Consider the following 19,891-nt stretch of genomic DNA (forward strand, 5'->3'; position numbering starts at 1 on the left):
GGGTGTCGCAATTACTTTTAAAAAATCAATAAAACCACCATTGTATTAAGAAATATTTTATTAACAAAACAGTAAATTCCACTTGCTTAGCATTTCCAATAATGGATAAGTTGGCCTTGCAACAGAAAAACAAAACAAAACAAAACCCTTAGATACCCAATCACACAAAGCACTAGAAGGGTAGGGTCATGTGGCCTTTCTTTGATGTCTTAGGGATGGACCACCTCACACATTATTGTAGTATTTGTTTTTTGTTTTTTTAAAAAAAAGGCAACACATAACATGGATTAAAAAAGAAGCATACTCAATCAGAAAAGTTACAGTCTAGAGATGTAATCAAATTTATGCCAGGTAGTGTGAAATCCTCTATTAACTGCCAACTACACATGGAACCCTGATACATTTGGTATGAAGATACTTGGGATTTCATTCATGCCTTTTCTCTCCCTAGCTTGTGTTCTCTTTTCTTTGTCCATTCACAAAGAAAGAAGCAAACAAGAAAAAAATTTGCTAGATTTCGTATAGGCCATTACATTGGAAATATTTTTAGTAACAATATTGCATGAAATTTAAAAATTTATGCTGGAAAGAAACACTGAAATCAATTTCAAACAACATGCTTCAGAGATATACTGCTTAAAAATACCATTATTTTGGTTATTTTCGATCACAATTTAGAATCTTTCCGGATGGAAACTAATTCAAGTTCAGTAGATTAAATGGAAAAGCAACTGTTTCTTTCAAACCTCAAGGTGTAAATGAGTGGTTTTATATTTACCTTCTGTTTCACTGGCTTTCCCTGAGTAAGACTGGATGAGAGGAAAACAGCAACTACAAAGAAATTTATGAATTCTTTAACCTGGCAAATTAAAAAGAAGAAAATCTGAAACACAAGTAATTGATACTAAATTTTTAGTTTCATACCTCTACTTTCTGGGTCATGAAAAGCCTTTAGGACTTTTCATATATGACAATTACTTGGCAACCATAGATGGTGGTGATTTGCTATGAATTATACATATATCTAAGGTGCTGTATGTCTATAATCCAGGCCACTTCTTGGCTTTTTTCATCAACTGAAGTTTCACAAAAGATGTTTTGCATTTTTTTGCCTTTTCTGATTAAAGCAAATTGTAAAATTATTCTTCTCTTCTATAAAATCTAATATTCTTTTAGGAGATGTTAAAGTAATGCAACCAATTTTTACTGAGACATCACCTTCCAATCTAATACTGCATTTCCTTTGCATTGCCTTCTCAGACTAATAATTTATTGCTATGAACATCATTGAAACAATATGCAAAACAAGCATATAATCTATATGTTTCCACTACTTAATGTGTGTTAAACTAAAGCTATATTTAATGATATATATGTAAAACCAGAAAAGTTAAATTATAGTCAATAATCAACAGATAATGATTTTCTTAAATGGATAGTAATATAGAATCAAAAATTACTGAAAATACTTTTTTAGTTGCGAAAGTGTTTACTTTCCAAAAATGTTTATCATGCACATCAGGTTCAGAGACTATATATATATAATTTCATTGGAAACAAAGTTTTCAATTGTAGCAGCCAGGGTTAAGGTATAGATCAATCAATTTTGCTTCTGCAACCTGCCCACTTAATGGTTCATATTCATGCAGCAAGATACCAGTGATAGTTTACTTGATAAGAAAATGTTCCATTTCTTTAGGGACTAAAATCTTCTGGAAGTTTCCCAGGAGCATATCTCAGTGAAGCAAATCACCCCATTTGTCATCAATATCTTGGCACAACTATCTTCCTTCCTGCTTTTCAATATGTCAGTAAATATTTTCTATTATATGTACGTTTGGGTCTTCCATCCTGTCTGATGGATTCCTCTGGATTTGTGTGTGTATTTGTGTGTGTGCACATATCTGTGATCATGAATGGGAATGTATGTGGGAAATGTGAGTATTTAGGGGAGTAAAGAAGACTATAGGATACATATGTATATAGTTTGCCTTCTAATCCACACCTTTCATACAAATACTAAAACTTAATTGCAACAGAATGAAGGCTGTACATGTAAAGGAAAAAAAGTAGCTGAGTCTTTTTATATACATTCATACATATCTTCCTTAGAATAAACACTACATTGTAATTTAAAAAAAATTTAAGTAATTGTGGCAATTTATAATGGTGGCAAAAAAAAAAAAAAAAACCCTGAAATAATTGCTGATCTGATGTCATAAAACTCCCTATAGTTAGCAACACTTATAACATTGAATTTACCAAAAAGGGCTGAAGAGCAGAGATATAGTTTGCATTTTCTATACAACAGGCTATAAAACATCACTTATCACAGTCCAGAAAGCACACAGAAATGGATTTTATATAAACATATGTAATAACATATTAAGCGTGCATGAAAATTTCCCAATGATTGCATCTATACCTTCTTGTTTATTTTTTGTTGTTTCTGTTTTGAAATTTTAGTGTGAAAATGTGCCTTATCTTTCACATTGTTGAAAATAAGGCCTCCATACTTTCTTTTTTTTCCCTCACAACCAGAAAGGGGCTTTTTGAATGTGTTCCTACACAAGTCTTCAAAAAAGTCAGCACTTTTTTTCAAGTGCAAGTTCGTTTCAGCCACTGTTCCAGCTGTGCCAGGCGGTGAACTCGGAAAAGGTTTGCAGGTGGAGTCACTCAAAATGACAGTCTTCTCTGGCCATCAGACTAACTGATTTCTCAGGAAAGCGCTAGCACTTTGGCTAAATCTGGGATCATAGGTAGCTTCTTTTTCTGTGTTGTGTTTTGTGTTGTTTTTGTGTTGTGCCTCCCGATGTTGTAATACTCCTTTGCTTTATGAATGCATGTGGTCATCACTGTCTTTTAGAAATGTTCCAGCAACATAAAGACAGGCAGAGTAAATTAAAACACTGTGGATGTTAAGGAATTTATTGGCCCCTGTTTATTTTTTTATTTTTTTCTTTTTTGGAGAAACAAGAGCATGAGATACTTGTTTTTATTTTTTAAAAACAGTCTTTCCTTCCTGATTGCATTCCCTGTCTTCTTTTGTATGTGCTTCATAAAAAGGAAAGTAAATAAGTTTATATTATGTCTCGGATAAAATGAAGACTATTTCTATACAAGGGTCCTTTTTCAGATCTTGGGCTCAGACGTAATACTCTTTATCCTTGTTCTTCTTGTTTTTGTTGGCGCTTTTCGCACTGCTGGGTTGTTTCTCCTTTACAACAGCCCCATTGGACTGTGCTGAGTTACTGATGTAGTTTCGACTCTCGTCCACGTGGTACGAGCCTTCATCCCGGTTTCTGTACTTGTACATAGCATAGAGAAGGATGAGGATGCATAGGGCGGCAGCGGCTACGATCCCCACGACCATGCCCGTGGTGCTGCTGGACTCCCGAATCACTTCCGCTGAGCCTGGGTACGGCTCTCTCCCGCCTGCCCGTGTTGGGTTGGCTGTAGGAAAGAGGGTGAGAAAAAACACCGAGTGATTATGGAGTTTCCCGAATGTCAGAGAGTCACATTTACCATCTATTTTCATGCCTAATGGATAATGCCTGTGCCTACTGCTCTTGAAAAAGGATACTGAAGCTAGTAAGTGTAGTGATGCCTACACCTGGTGGTCACTAAAACTAAGGACAATGAATCATACCGTTGAGAGAGCGATCTGTTACCATCTTTTCTTTTTCACAGATCACTTTTGTTAACAGGGTGTTGTAAGGGTAGCTCCAAATTAGCTCCATGTAGTTCTAAAGGGCCATATTGCTGTGTTAGGTGAAAAGCAATAAATTCAACGTGGAAAATGTATAGCATCATAATGACTATATAATATTAGAGAATAATCATTTTAAGAATCAAATTGATGTTGATACAGACTGCTTATGGCTAACTCTTGACTGAAATATGATGGCTAAATTTAGGATTACTTCAGAAATCACATTGCCTCCTATTGCAATGAATACAGTATTGAACAATAAGATAAAACAGGCATTTTGAAGAGTCAAATTGACTGCTTTTAAAAGTGTTATTTTAGTCACAGTTTTTAGAAATTAATTTTATCTATTATACTCTATATACTATACTCCAACTATGGAGTATATACATATATATACAATGTTGTGTTAGTCTCTACTGCACAGCACAGTGAATCAGTTTTATATATACATATATATCTCCTCTTTTTGGATTTCCTTCCCATTTAGGTCACCATCGAGCACTGAGTAGAGCTCCCTGTGTTATACTGTAGGTTCTTATATTTTATATGTTTTATCAATAGTATATATATGTCAATCCCAATCTCCCGGGTCATCCCACTTCCTCCTATCGCCCTTGGTATCCATACATTTGTTCTCTATGTCTGGGTCTCTATTTCTGCTTTGCAAATATCATCATTTATGCCATTTTACTATATTCCTCATATACACATTAATACACAATACTTGTTTTTCTCTGACTTACTTCACTCTGTATGACAGTCGCTAGGCTCATCCATGTCTCTACAAATGATTCAGTTTTGTTCCTTTTATGGCTGAGTAATATTCCACTGTATACATGTACCACATCTTCTTTATCCACTCCCGTGCTGATGAATATTTAGGTTCTTCCACATCCTGGCTATTATAAATAGTGCTGCTGTGAACACTGGGGCACACGTGTCTTTTTGAATTATGCTTTTCTCTGGGTAAATGCCCAGTAGTGGGATTGCTGGATTATGTAGTAGTTCTATTTTTACTTTCTTTAAGAACCTTCATACTGTTCTCCATAGTGGCTGTATCATTTACATTCTCACCAACAATGCAAGAGGATTCTCTTTTCTCCACAGCCTCTCCAGAATGTATTGTTTGTAGATTTTTTGATGATGGCCATTCTGACAGGTGTGAAGTGATACCTCATTGCATTTTTGATTTGCATTTCTCTAATAATTAGTGATGTTGAGTATCTTTTCATGTGTTTGTTGGCCATCTGTATGTTTTCTTTGGAGAAATGTCTATTTAGGTCTTCTGCCCAAATTTTTATTGCGTTGTTTATTTTTTTGAGATTGAGCTGTATGAGATGTTTGTAAAAATATGGAAGGCTTCCTGAATTTGTGTCATCCCTGGAGTCCTACTAATCTCTGTATCATTCCAGTTTTAGTATGTGTGCTGCGGAAGTGAGCATTACTCACAATTGTACAGACTAAAACAGAACTGATTTCCTTTACTATTGAAGGTTTATCTGTTTACCTAAATATATATGTACATTATTCATTTACTGGCAGTGGTTGAGTGATCACCATGACCAAATTTGAGAGGAGAAAGTAAGAAAATATTTTTACATACTTTAAAGACTATCTAGAATGATTTTGACTCAAAATTCAGTACGTAGCAGATGATCATAAATAAAGGGCTGACTGCCTCACTTTTATTCAATTGATAAAACCCTCATTCTGACTTTCCAAAGTATAAAGTTCTTCCTTGGGTACAAGAAGTGGATTGCAGGGGGCATTCAAATATTTTTCTCCAAGAAGTCAGTCACTGAAATTAATCACAGATAGGGAGAAAAGTCCTGGGGTTTAGCTTGCAGATTTGGAAGAGAGGGGAGCGGTTCTTTTCCTTTACCTTATAAATTTATTATTTAAAACAACTTAGAAGAAAAGGAACTGTAGAGGTAGTATTCTGTCTCATCTCTGATCCCAGGTCATGTTTCCCTAAGGATTGTGTTTTCCTCTCTTTCTCTGAATCTCCATCTTTTCCTTTGTTTTATAGAAAAAAGATAACTTTTCAGATGTAATGGATTAAAATTCTATAATTTTCAAAATGATATTCTTTGTAAATTATGCACAATGAATTTACATAATCTCAAGACTGCATAAATATTGAATATATGTATGTGTGTATATGTGGAAGGTTTTGTGTGTAATATATATATATATACACACCAGAAATTGAACATTTCCAAAGACTAAAATGGTACTTTTATTACACTATTATTAGTAATTTTTAAAATATTTCTACATAAGTCCCTATTAGCTATTGGGGATCATTTATCTATCACTTAGCACCATACTGCTTTATAATTCCATTTTCAAACATCACCAGGATTTCATCTGCCAAATGTGGGTTTCTTGCTGTCATTTTCCTTTCCTTCCCCAAATAAAGCCTTACAGATATAGTCACTAACAAAGGAACAGCTTTCAAAGAAGCAATATGCTCTGGAGCTACAAAATGTAGCAGGTGAAACCTTTGTATGCTGAATGTATCCCCTGCTTGTTTTACAAAAGCGCATGTAATGTTGCCAAATTAAAACGCCTTGGAGTTGCTTCTGTGGCCGAGGCAGAAGGCGCTGAAGACTATAATCCACAGCATTTGATTACAAGAAATTAATTTCCTCTCAAGAACAGAACCTATTGCGGGAACTCTGTCACTACCTGACAAACCGAAGGCAGCACTTTCTCTTTCAAATACCTCATCTTTGCCAAAGTCTGCCAATTAGCTCAGCTGCTAACTTTCACTAAATGACGACTTTCTACTTGCTCATTTTGTGGAGCATTCTCTCACCATGGTGTCTCAAAAGCTGGAAAAGGGTTTTATTTAAACATTACCTAAATCATTTGCCCCACCTGTTGGAATGCTTTCCTTTTAAACACATTTTCATAATTACCTCACTTTGTCTGTCAGAAATAAATGGAGAGAAGAGAGATAAAATCCTAATCATATAGTTCATGATAGTCAGACTTGAGAGTTTTAATGGAATGGAGGGTTTACATTTTTTTCCTTTTTTAAATAGATATTTAATTTATTTATTCAGCTGTGCTGGGTCTTAGTGCAGCAGGCAGGATCTTTAGTTACTGCACACAGGATTTTTTTTTTTTAAGTTGGGGCCACAGAGAACTCAGTTGTGGAATGTGGGATCTAGTTGCTTGACCAGGAATTGAACCAGGGCCCCCTGCATTGGGAGCATGGAGTCTTACCCATTGGACCAAGAGGGAAGTCTCTACATTTTATATTTTCTAAACTAAGAATATATATGTACTTTTTTTTTTTCATTTAGGAGTAGGTATTGTCAATGGACTATCTTATCAGAGAATTTTAATCTGATTTTTATCTGTTCAAAAATTTCTTACATGTTTTCACAACTGTTGAAGGAGCAAACCAAAACCAAATTGATGGTAAAACTAAAATGAGATGACAAAGACCAAAGCAAAAGCCTCAGATGCTTCCACTTTGCCATAGAGCTATTTGAGAAATGCCTCCTGATTAAGGAAAACATTTGTCTCTTTTGGAACTCCGGCCAAAATGCTGCTTCTCATGCAGTCCTGAAATAGCTCTGTAACTCATACATAAATAAGAATTCTAAATATCATGAAAATAGATACCACAAACCCAATGATGAAACATGTTATCCCCCTTTTTTCCTGATTCACAATGAAAATTAATAACCACCACAGGTATTATGATAGGTCTATTTGGAATATGCAATTGGTTCCATATTTAATTGATTATTTAACAATGTTTTCTGCCTATGCTTCCAATCTGAAAGCTAAGTGATAATTTTCTTAATTTTTATGCTAAGATCACTTACATACTTACATGCTTAAGAGTTAATGGGACATCTCTCTCACATGTACAAAAATGGCTAGAGAAATTTAAATATTTTTATGAATTATAAATGTGGTTCCCCTTATTGATGGTCATTAATGGTTTATTTTGATGATTGCTGAAATATCTCTGAGGAAATTCCTATGAATTTAAATGTAGAGAATAGAATAAATGGCTAAAAAGGCTAGTGTTAGTTACTCCGTCATGTTTGACTCTTTGTAGCTCACTGCTGCAGTATATGGGGTCGCAAAGAGTCGGACACGACTGAGCGACTGAACTGAACTGAACTGAACTGAGGCTCCTCTATCCATGGAATTCTCCAGGCAAGAATACTGGAATGGGTTGCCATTCCCTTCTCTGGGGGATCTTCCCAATCCAGGGATTGAACTCAGGTCTCCCACATTGCAAGCAGATTCTTTACTGTCTGAGCTACCAGGGAAACCTAAAAAGGCTGAATACCTTCTTATATAAATTGGTTAAAAAATTTTTATTAAAAAATACAGTCATTTTTTCACCATTCATAACAGTATGAAGAAAGAAATTTAATCAGAGACCTCCCTAAGCAACTGTATTTAATGACTTTGGTATTTTGCATTCTCTTTTTACATCCTAGTACACTGAATCGAAACATTATAAATAATTTTTTAAAATCTACAATGTGTTTTTTTTCAGTAGTGCTAAAAAACAAATGAATGAACTAAATTTTACTTTCACATAGTCTCCTTTTCTTTGTTGCAGCAAGGGATGAGAACACTTAAAAAACATGTAAAAGAGAGGCACTAAAAAAATGGAATGGGTATAGATTAGCAACAAGTCCCCAAATAGTCAAAAGTTAACTGGTTTATAGGTAAAGCTAAGCTAACACATGGAGAAGGCAATGGCAAGCCACTCCAGTACTCTTGCTTAGAAAATCCCATGGATGGAGGAGCCTGGTAGGCTGCAGTCCATGGGGTCGCTACAAGTCGGCTGCGACTGAGCGACTTCACTTTCACTTTTCACTTTCACACAATGGAGAAGGCAATGGCAACCCACTCCAGTGTTCTTGCCTGGAGAATCCCAGGGACGGCAGAGCCTGGTGGGCTGCCGTCTATGGGGTCACACAGAGTTGGACACGACTGAAGCGACTTAGCAGCAGTAGCAGCAAGCTAACACAACCAACTCATTATATGGGGCTCAGAGGAACAAGGAGCCCAGATGAATGGAAAACTTCAGTAGGACTGATGATGGGCTGTGAATAAGCCAAGACATTTACATATTATTTGGTATAACTGGAAATGAACATGTATCCAACTCCACTGGTGGCACACAGTTTGATTTGAGGGTAGCTTGCTAGCAAAAAAAGAAGTAGAGAAGATGAAATATCCTATGTGTTTATTCCCACATATCCCATTTTAATGATTCATAAAATAAAAGGCATCACAAACTACATATGAACATATGAAGTTTATATGAACACTATAGTGATAGATTATTTTACTTAAAATTTTCCCATGTAACTGTATCTTAAGTTTTACTGAAGGACGAGAATCACCACATATCCCCCAGGAAACAGAATGGAAGCGCTAGGTCTACTACATGGGGGGAAAGTGCACATGTACCCCATAATGGCAAGAGGAAGACTTTTCATTTTTGCCGGTATTTTTGCTAAGTGTCTCAACGGTACTGGTTGTAGTGGCAAGGACACAAGGCTGTCACAAGGGTTATAACCTCTTTCATATAAGCCACTTCTCAGCCAAATGGCTATGGGACTATTTCTGGGACTTGTGTAAAGATAATGCTATCTTAGGGACAGATTAAAACTGATTTTTAATTCTCTTTCTCTCTCAAATATTCAGCAAGATCTGATGGCCTCTAATTTTGCACATGGTCTGTTTTGACCCAGATTATCAAAAATCCTAAAAGCTAGTTCTATGACTTTTCTCATTTTTCACTGTCAAATCATTACTGTGGTTACTTAGAAAGACACTGTCTTTCAGGTGCTAGGACAGTTATTAACATATTTCTACATTATACCTCAAACCAATTTTAGGTTACATCAGATAATAATTCACTGTGAAAATGCATAGTAAGTGCAAAAGACATATTCCAGGGCCTTGTGACATAAGAAGAATAATTGCATTTGTTGCTCTGCACAAAAAAATTAAAAGTGAAATATTAAAAAATTTAACTTAGCCTTAACTTGCTGCATAGCTTTTTAAAACTACTACCGTAGAAAAAGAAATGGTCCTTTTTATTTTGACACAGTTCTTGGCACTGTATCTGTGAAAGAGTATTATTTCCCCAAATAGGAACTAATCTAGATCTAGCTGTGAAACACCATGGAACAAACAGGTTTAAGAGATACAATAGGCTGTAAAACAGAGAGGACCCTGCGGTAAATCTCATTTCTCACTAGCTCCTTTGGGTGTCTGTCACCTACTCCATGCTCCTGCCTGCCTTCTCTCTTGCAGACTTCCTCCCCTTCCCTAGCTCTTCTCTGCATCCCTCTCTCAGCTCTTGATATCTTTCTAGATGGCTCCTAGAGAGCACACTGATCCCCCAACTGCGTAAATGAAGAAGGCCAGGCCAGTGAGGTCAGAACTCTGCCTTTTGAAGCTGGTGCTTTACTCAGCCGGGTGTTCAATGAGGAACAAAACTTATTGCCAAGTTCCTGATTTCACACCACACTTTAAAACTGTCCCAACTGTCAAAAAAAAGTCTCAATGTAATTATTTCATTAAAATACTGTTTTGGTGCTTTATATAGGCCTGCTTTACTTAAAAATTTAACTTCCTAAGTTTGTTTACAGAATGAAATTCAATGTTTTATCAAATGAAATAATGTTTTATTACAATTAAAAAGAACTTTGATTATGAAGATGGTAAGATGAGGAGCATGTTAGGCCATTCAGCTTTGCACCAGAGCCTGTCTTTACCAGTGCCAGTTTGTGTCTGGTCTGGTCATAACCTTAGTCTATACACAGGGGGAGAATAAAGCCCTCATGTTGTCTCTGAAAGATGATTCACAACTGAAGTTCTAAAATAACTCTTCATTTTGAAAGGTAAATTTTCAAACATTAATGAGTTTTTCCAAGAAGGTTTCACTGTGCAGTGGAAAGAATCTGAAATCCATCTGAGGTTGGAAACAGAGCAATTAAATTAATTTTGTTATTAAAAAACAAAACTGCTCTTGATTTATGTTTTTACATAATGTTTTACAAGAGAAACCATGCTTAAAGTCCTAATTCCTGTTACATAAAATGAGGTGGGTAGTGGAACCATGTATCTCACCAAGGCAATAACCATGTCATCAGATGCTCTTTTTATCACTCAAATTGGCAGTTTTATGAAAATATTTTATATACTTGATGAGTGGTTCTTTCACTGTAATCTAATTGTATTCATGCTGTTTCCAAAGTTAGCTTTTCAGGGTGAGATTGTGGTTCCCAGTCATTTGTATTGCTGGTTTTATTTCTTAAATATTCAGTTCAGTTCAGTTCAGTTCAGTTTAGTGGCTCAGTCGTGTCCAACTCTTTGCAACCCCATGGACTGCAGCACACCAGGCCTCCCTGTCCATGACCAACTCCTGGAGTTTATTCAAACTCATGTCCATTGAGTTGGTAATGCCATCCAACCATCTCATCCTCTGTCATCCCCTTATCCTCCTGCCTTCAATCTTTCCCAGCATCAGGGTCTTTTCAAATGAGACAGCTTTTTGCATCAGGTGGCCAAAATATTGGAGTTTCAGCTTCAACATCAGTCCTTCTAATGAACATTCAGGGCTGATTTCCTTAAGGAAGGACTGGTTGGATCTCCTTGCAGTTCAAGGGACTCTCAAGAGTCTTCTCTAACAACACAGTTCAAAAACATCAATTCTTTGGCGCTCAGGTTTCTTTGTAGTCCAAATCTCACATCCATACATGACTACTGAAAAAACCATAACCTTGACTAGACGGACCTTTGTTGACAAAGTGATGTCTCTGCTTTTTAATATGCTGTCTAGGTTGGTCATAACTTTCCTTCCAAGGAGTAAGTGTCATGGCTGCAGTCACCATCTGCAGTGATTTTGGAGCACAAAAAAATAAAGTCAGCCACTGTTTCCCCATCTATTTGCTAGGAAGTGATGGGACTGGATGCCATGATCTTCGTTTTCTGAATGTTGAGCTTTAAGCCAACTTTTTCACTGTCCTCTTTCAATTTCATCAAGAGGCTCTTTAGTTCTTCTTCACTTTCTGTCATAAGGGTGGTATCATCTGCATATCTGAGGTTATCGCTATTTCTCCCACAAATCTTGATTCCAGCTTATGCTTCATCCAGCCCAGCATTTCTCATGATGTACTCTGCATATAAGTTAAATAAGCAGGGTGACAATATACAGCCTTGACGTACTCCTTTTCCTATTTGGAACCAGTCTGTTGTTCCATGTCCAGTTCTAACTGTTGCTTCCTGACCTGCATACAGATTTCTCAAGAGGCAGGTCAAGTGGTCTGGTATTCCCATCTCTTCCAGGATTTTCCACAGTTTATTGTGATCCACACAGTCAAAGGCTTTGGCATAGTCGATACAGCAGAAATAGATGTTTTTTCTGGAACTTTCTTGCTTTTTTGATGATCCAGCAGATGTTGGCAATATGATCTCTGGTTCCTCTGCCTTTTCTAAAACCAGCTTGAACATCTGGAAGCTCATGGTTCATGTATTGCTGAAGCCTGGCTTGGAGAATTTTGTGCATTACTTTGCTAGCATGTGAGATGAGTGCAATTGTGCAGTAGTTTGAGCATTCTTTAGCATTGCCTTTCTTAGGGATTGGATTGAAAACTGAAGTCCTGTGGCCACTGCTGAATTTTCCAAATTTGCTGGCATATTGAGTGCAGCACTTTCACAGCATCATCTTTCAGGATTTGAAATAACTCAACTGGAATTCCATCACCTCCACTAGCTTTGTTCATAGTGATGCTTCCTAAGGCCCACTTGACTCACATTCCAGGATGTCTGGCTCTAGGTGAGTGAGCACACCATCCTGATTATCTGGGTCATGAAGATCTTTTAATACAGTTCTTCTGTGTATTCTTGCCACCTCTTCTTAATATCTTCTGCTTCTGTTAGGTCCATACCATTTCTGTCCTTTATTGAGCCCATCTTTGCGTGAAATGTTCCCTCGGTATCTCTAATTTTCCTGAAGAGATCTCTAGTCTTTCCCATTCTATTGTTTTCCTCTATTTCTTTACACTGATCACTGAGAAAGGCTTTCTTATCTCTCCTTGCTATTCTTTGGAACTCTGCTTTCAAATGGGTATATCTTTCCTTTTCTCCTTTGCTTTTGGCTTCTCTTCTTTTGTCAGCTATTTGTAAGGCCTCCCCAGACAGCCATTTTGCTTTTTGCATTTCTTTTTCTTGGGGTTGGTCTTGCTCCCTGTCTCCTGTACAATGTCATGAACTTCCATCCACAGTTCATCAGGCACTCTATCAGATCTAGTCCCTTAAATCTATTTCTCACTTCCATGGTAAAGTCATTAGGGATTTGATTTAGGTCATACCTGAATGGTCTAATGGTTTTCCCTACTTTCTTCAATTTCAGTCTGAATTTGGCAATAAGGAGTTCATGATCTGAGCCACAGTCAGCTCCCGGTCTTGTTTTTACTGACTGTATAGAGCTTAAAGACTATATTTCTTCAATATAGACTGTTAGTGTATAGGTACATCATCGACTGTGACCCTTTCATATGAAAGATGAAGCAAGAGTTTCACTTTATACTGATAATGAAAATTCAGCTTTTAAGCTTTAAGGAAAAAAGAATGTAAGAGATCATCAATATTAAGAAATAATAAAGAAAATACACCAATGATTTTAAAACATGATTTAAAAAATGGAACTTGAGCTATATATTTCAGATCCGGAGGAGTAGATAAAGGTCATAAAACTCCATTATGCTCAACATATATCACTCTGGTACCCTAAATTATTAGATCTTCTACCTTAAATAATCCTTTTCAAAAACTAATGGAAAGATGCATTTACTGAACTGTTTCACACTTAAGAGTCTTTGACCAGTCAGTCTTTCTTACCAGAAATCAATCAATTTAAAATTTCTGTCTCCACCCCACTGACGAAAAAGAGTTGCCTAAAATGATCTCATTAGACCACAGTCCTGTACTGCATCTTAATTGATGTGAAAGTTATTATAATTAAAGGCTAGCCTTGAAAATGGCTTCAGATTTATAAGGGAAGATTACTTTCCCAGTACCTTGTTTCATTAATACTGTGAAAAGAAAATTGGAATTGCAGGTTCCTGTGGTTTTTGTGAATTGAGATTAGCAGTTTTTTCCCCATAACCAAAAAAAGAAAAATATTACTTTTTTTCATTCTTGTATTTCAATACAACACATGCCAAATAAAACCCAGTGATCATGTAAAGACTCATACAAATTCATGTTTAAATGCCACAGCTGCAGAAAGCAGGTAGGCGGTGATTTATAAGATATGCACTAATTTCAACTCATCTTGTGGTTTCTTGAGAGGTGGTGTTTTATTTTATATCCCTCACAGTTTCATCTTCCCTACCATCAGCTCCATCCATGCCCTGCACATTTTGATGTCTACTACTGCAGGTCAGACTGCTTGAGGGAGGTCATGTCTAGTATATCTCAATCCCTACTCAATCAATTAGAGATTCAGAAAGAACTTGGACATCAATAAAACTTTACCACCTGCCTGGCTGCTAGGACTAAATGTTTCCTCAAACTACTTTCAAAACCACCAAAGCAAAGCATGTGTTTGAAGGGAAATCCACTGATGTAGGATTGAAATGATGACTATCTTTACCAGACATCTAGGCACTGCATGAGAAGCAATGTGAGCCACAGAAGAACGTGTTTTGTGCCTGGAGAATAGGGAGCACCTCCTAGGGCAGCCGTTACCTCAAACGGCACCACACAGAACAGAAAAAGCAATGGACGATCACACCATATGTGACTTTGGTGACCCTGAAAATCATGGCTGTGTGTCCACAGCTTGATCATCTGCAAGCTTCATAGCCTTTTTGCATGGTCATTGTACCCATAAATTCTTACTAGAATCCTTGAAACTGTCATGGTATTTACTAAAGTACCACTGTTCTAACAGCTCTTCATGGTCTGCCTACAGCTACATATTCAAATTTGTCTTCCATTTCTCTCAAAGAAAGTAACAGTCATAATTTTATCGCTGTCTCCCAATCCCCATACACCAATAAAAGTTTTATCGTCATGCCTGGCTCATATGACCTTTCCTTTCTAGCTTGGCTGAGCATTACTTATTTCTCAGACTTAGCTAAAATGCTTCATTGTTTATGGTGTTCTCTCTATGAATATTTTCACTCCTGCTGTCAACCAGTTGTATGATGAGCTATTGCTATGTTCCAGGGACTATACTAAGTCCCAAGGGAAGAGATTTTAACCAAACACACTTGATGCCTTCCTTCATGAACCTTCATTATAATGAGGGAAAGATTTATACAACCAAAAAAATCGCACAACTAGGCTGAAAGCAAAAACTGAAATGTGTGATGAAGGAAAATGACAAGTATCATGTAGGAGCAGAGCAGAGATTTCTGATTTAGACTGCGGAGTCAAGTAGACTTTCTGAGGCTGTAATATTTATGTTGAGACCTGGAAAATCGGTGGAGAGTAGTTCAGTAAAAAGTGGGCAGAAGAATCTTCTAAACATAAGGAAACATATATGGAATGACTGAGGAAGAAAGGAGTTTGCTTTTCAGGAACTAAACTAATGTCAGACTGGAGGCGGCATATTGACTTTTAGGGGACAGTAAGAAGAAATTTGAAGGTGGACATGAAACTTCCATAGATCACAGTCCTTGGAATGAAGCCATACATCAAAAGATCATCACAGCTGACTGCATAAACAATAACAATTTTATGTGGAAAAAGGTGTCACTAATGAACTGAAAATGCAGATCAGAAAGGAGAAATATCTGCAGTACACATGACAGACCAAGAGTTAACACCTCTAAAATATAAAAACGTGTATCAAGTGCTATGAACAAAGGCAAAAACCCACTGGAAGAATGGACAAAAATAGAGACATGCAAGTGGAGAACAGAAGATCCAAATTGTTGATAAATGTAGGACAGGATGCCCAATTTCACTACAAGGCAAGTCAAAATAAAATAAGGAGGTATTTTTTTCCCCAACAAACTTGGAAGAATAAAGTGAATTAAGGTGATAATTTGGTTAGAACATTTGCTTGGGAAATAGACAATTGTGCCAGTGAGAATATGAATTTCTCAATTTTTAGAAAGTAATCTAACATCTATTACAATTTTAAAAAGATTAAATTGCAGCTGGCTGATGGGTGGATGTGAGTTCATTATACAATTCTTTCTAATTTCGTTTATGTTTGAAATTTACAATAGTAATGTTAAAAAATACACAAATATTTTCATCAAGCAGCCTCAGTTTTGAGAATATAGTCTAAAGAATTAAATACACCAGCATGCATATAAATACAGGATGTTTGCTGATCATGTTGTGAGGAAAAAAAGAGAAAAGGACAACTTAAAAGCTCATTAACAGGGCTCTGATTGAGTAAGTTATTCCAATAATTTATTAGACACCCATAATTATGGCACACCTATACCCTAGAATTTTAACAGAGTTAAAAATAGGAATTGGAGAAAAATCTGTTGAACTGAAAGATGTCCATAACACATTAGGAAAGGAGAAAATCAAATTTAATTCATAGAGTATGCTTTTAATTTTTATGTGACAAGAGAGAAAAGCAACCCTTTATTTATATATGTTCATAGGAACATCGTGAATGTGTAGGAAAGATTCATTCCAAGCTGTTATCATTGGTTAATGTATGGAGGTGGGAAAAAGGGAAAAATAAAGTTAAATAGAAAAAAATAATTTAAAATTCCAAGAAATATGTCTGGCGTGCTGCGATTCATGGGGTCGCAAAGAGTTGGAGACGACTGAGCTGAACTGAACTGACAATTTACTAGGAACAACATAAGACGTTAATACTAAGGTACACAAAACAGCCTTGGGGGCCACCTTCTTAGAACTTTCAGTATATTCAAAATAAAACAGAAAATGTAAGAAAACAAACAGAACAATTTTAAATTAAAAAAATAACACAAGAAGGCACAAATACTGGGTACTAAGAAAGATAATAATGAGGGTGGGGTCAGGACATCAGCAAAGGGCTGTCCCAGTAGTTGTTGTTTGGGATGAGCATTAATGGAGCAGGACCCAGGCCTCCCAGTGTGAACCCTGGAAAGCCATCAAGTGTTTCTCAAGAAGGAAGACATGAGATAGAGTAGCTTGAAGATGGAAAAAAACATAGATCAAGAAGACAAATGGGAGAATTTGCAGAAAACCCAACTTTATCCTCATCTTCTCTCAACCATATAGTCTCCACTTTAGTATGGATCCTTTATTACTGTGAAATCTCACACTTCTATTGCTTTGTTAATGCTCTTCCATACTAGACTGCTAGTCTTTTGATAGTTTCCTGTGAGTCTGTTTCTCTTTCCCTCCACTTTCCTCCCCTCCAAACAATGAATGAAGACTGAATACACAAGCTGCAAAATGTATGTTTTCTGACTGAATAGAGGAAGAGATTTTCCTAAGTTTATAAATGTTCAGGAGTGGACTGGGATGGATGTAACCATTAAGAAAATGTGAGAGATCTTTGATTTCAAAGCTTTGAGTAAAGGTAGTAAACAAGTGGGTAAAACATTGATGATGATATTGCATACTTCTTTATAAAATGCTTTTATCTCAATACTTTCCTCATACCCACCTCCTATAATATCTTCAGTAAAAGAAGTAATGATAATGTTTATTTAATTAAACCAGAAAACACTTCTCTGCTTAAGTGAATCGGGATCATTGTGCATTGATGCAAGTATCATAGCTGTGTTTCCTTTTCCTAACACTTAGATGGTAAAGAATTTGCCTGCAATGCAGAAGACCTGGGTTTGACCCCTGGGTCAGAAAGATCCCCTAGAGAAGGGACTGGCAACCCTCTCCAGTATTCTTGCCTAGAGAATCTGACGGACAGTGGAGCCTGGTGGGCTGAAGTCCATGGGGTCACAAAGAGTGGGACACAACTGAACGACTAACACTTTCACTTTCTTTCAAGCCTCCATATATAAGTTGCTTAAATTCCAGTGACTAAGTGCCAGGTTATTTGAAGTCAACCAGGTTAGTAGTCTTCAGTTTGATTTGTTTGGGTGCCTAATATTTATATTAACCTTATCTGATATCCACAGCATTACAAATAGTTGAGAGCTAAGTTGGAGCTCTTCTCTCAAACTCAGCAAAGCAGCTTCAGAAGTTTCTAGGGTAATTTTTACTCCTGTGGCTATTAGAGTGAGATAGTTGAAAAGGGCCTCATCAGTCAGGCCAGGTCAAACTTTCCACAACTGTCAAGTAGAAGAAAAGCCATTTGGCAATAATTGAGAAAGTTGGTTTCAAAGCAAGGGAGCCTTGTGATTCTATGTCATATATTCTATGTGTTTTTCATCAAAATGTACCACATTTCAGTAAATGCAAGAGGAGTTATATTTGGAAATAGTGATGATACTCTCCATTACTGGTTTCAAGTCAACTAAACTCTTTGATAGCAAAATAGTTTCTTTCCCTGGAAGTTCACTGACTAAAACACCTAGAAATACATGCACTGAGAAATCACCTTTCTTAAGATGTATTTAGTGGTTTTTTTTTTTTTTTTACATATGGAAAGTTGAACAGTCACTTTACACAAAACCATTCCAAGGAATCCTTAAGTCTGGAACCAGGAATCTGGGAGGAACCTGGCTTCTAGTAAGATGAAAATGGCACTATGATTATAGCTGCAGCAATGAGGAGTGTATAAGTGTGCATATGCACATATGTATGTGAATCTTACAGCATTCCTTCCAATTCTCTGACAGAAGTTGCCACAGTCTCCTTTATTTTCTCATAATTTATAGGTAAAGTCAGGCTTCTGAGACCTCCAGAGAAGATTTCATAATACCTTGGGATTAACTTACTTAAATATATTAAATTATTATAAACCCCTTTGTTAATTTCCTCTCAAATGATGCACGGTTTTACCTTTAGTAGATAGAGTTTCATGTGACTTAACATTCAACTGATGCTCAATACAGGCTACTCTACCTTCTGACTCACTGCAAGGTTGAAATTTTCTGTATTGTTCTATTTAGCTAGTAGCTGTTACCTCTATTGAATTATTATTCTATGGTAGGCTCTGGGCTATGCACTTTATCTAATTTATTCCTCATAGTGACTCTGTAGTTGTTATTACAACTTTACAGGAAAGGAAACTGAGTCTCAGAGGTCATGCTACGTGTGCTTCACAAGTGACACAGACAAAATTCAAACTCCAGTGTGTCTCTGGCTGTTACAGTTTTATGCATTCAATGTGTCAGCACTTATAAATGCAGAACATTTGTCAGTATCCCCAATTTTTCCCTTTCCTGAAGAACTGAATCCTTAGGCCTCTCATCTAAGCAGTGTCCAGTTCTACCCTTTCCGGCCACATTCCACCCCACATCCTGCCATCTACCTGTCCTTTGCAGTAGAAGGAATCTGTAGTCCCACAGAATCTTAGGAAAGCATAGTAAAGTGGAAAAATAATATATATATATTTTTAAGATCTAGTCCAGGCACTGCCCCTAATTTACAGAATGATTCTTTGAACTTCTTTATCCTCTGCTCACATTTTTTCATCAGAGATATAACAGTGATACATTATTTATCTCCCAGGGTCACTCTGAGGATCCTACCAGGTAGATAAATGCGTGAGTGCTCTGAGGAAGATAAAGTGCATGTAAAAACAATGCTGGTCTGATTATCTTCCCTGTGTCTTCCACACAAAAGGGACTGAATCAGCAGCCTTCCTAACAATAAGAGTTTTGTGATACATCCAGCATACCATGGTCAGTCAGCCATGGGTGTCCAGTTCCACCAGGAATGTTATCGCCGAGGAGGTCTCTGTATTCATTTTTTCATGAATGGAGGCCCTGTGAATTCAGGTGGCAAAATGACCATTTATACCAAGGGACCTGTTGTTTCAGGCCATTAATTGTTAAGTTGCATGTGGAGCTTGTTTCTGTTTATCTGCGAAACATTCTATCTTTATGGATCAGCACTCTCCAGCTCCCACAGTCGGAGTGAATTAAATTTCTCCCACTCTCAAAATTTTATTACAAGATTTTATGTTTCTAGGTATCAGGAAATCAATCACCTGAGACCACTCTTTGGTCTGACAGAGAAGCTTATTATCATGGAAATAAGAACTGTTTCGACTAGGTTTTAGGGTTTCTTTCTAAA

The 19,891-nt window shown here is 36.7% G+C and overlaps 1 protein-coding gene and 1 pseudogene across 24 annotated transcripts in view; both read right to left on the reverse strand.

The window, feature by feature from the left end:
• Nucleotides 1–40: 40 nt before the first annotated feature.
• NRXN1 (neurexin 1) overlaps nucleotides 41–19,891 on the reverse strand; it is a 1,252,733-nt gene continuing 1,232,882 nt past the window's right edge. For 22 of the 24 annotated variants that reach the window (XM_059891018.1, XM_059891016.1, XM_059891017.1 and 19 more), the window contains one exon: nucleotides 41–3,453. In XM_059891018.1, coding sequence (XP_059747001.1) covers nucleotides 3,146–3,453 — 308 coding nt within the window. In that variant the 3' untranslated portion in view covers nucleotides 41–3,145. 24 annotated transcript variants of the gene reach the window in all.
• Nucleotides 5,058–5,154, reverse strand: LOC112448902 (uncharacterized; annotated as a pseudogene).

This window comes from Bos taurus, chromosome 11, assembly GCF_002263795.3.
Source record: "Bos taurus isolate L1 Dominette 01449 registration number 42190680 breed Hereford chromosome 11, ARS-UCD2.0, whole genome shotgun sequence".
NCBI classification, from domain to species: domain Eukaryota; kingdom Metazoa; phylum Chordata; class Mammalia; order Artiodactyla; family Bovidae; genus Bos; species Bos taurus.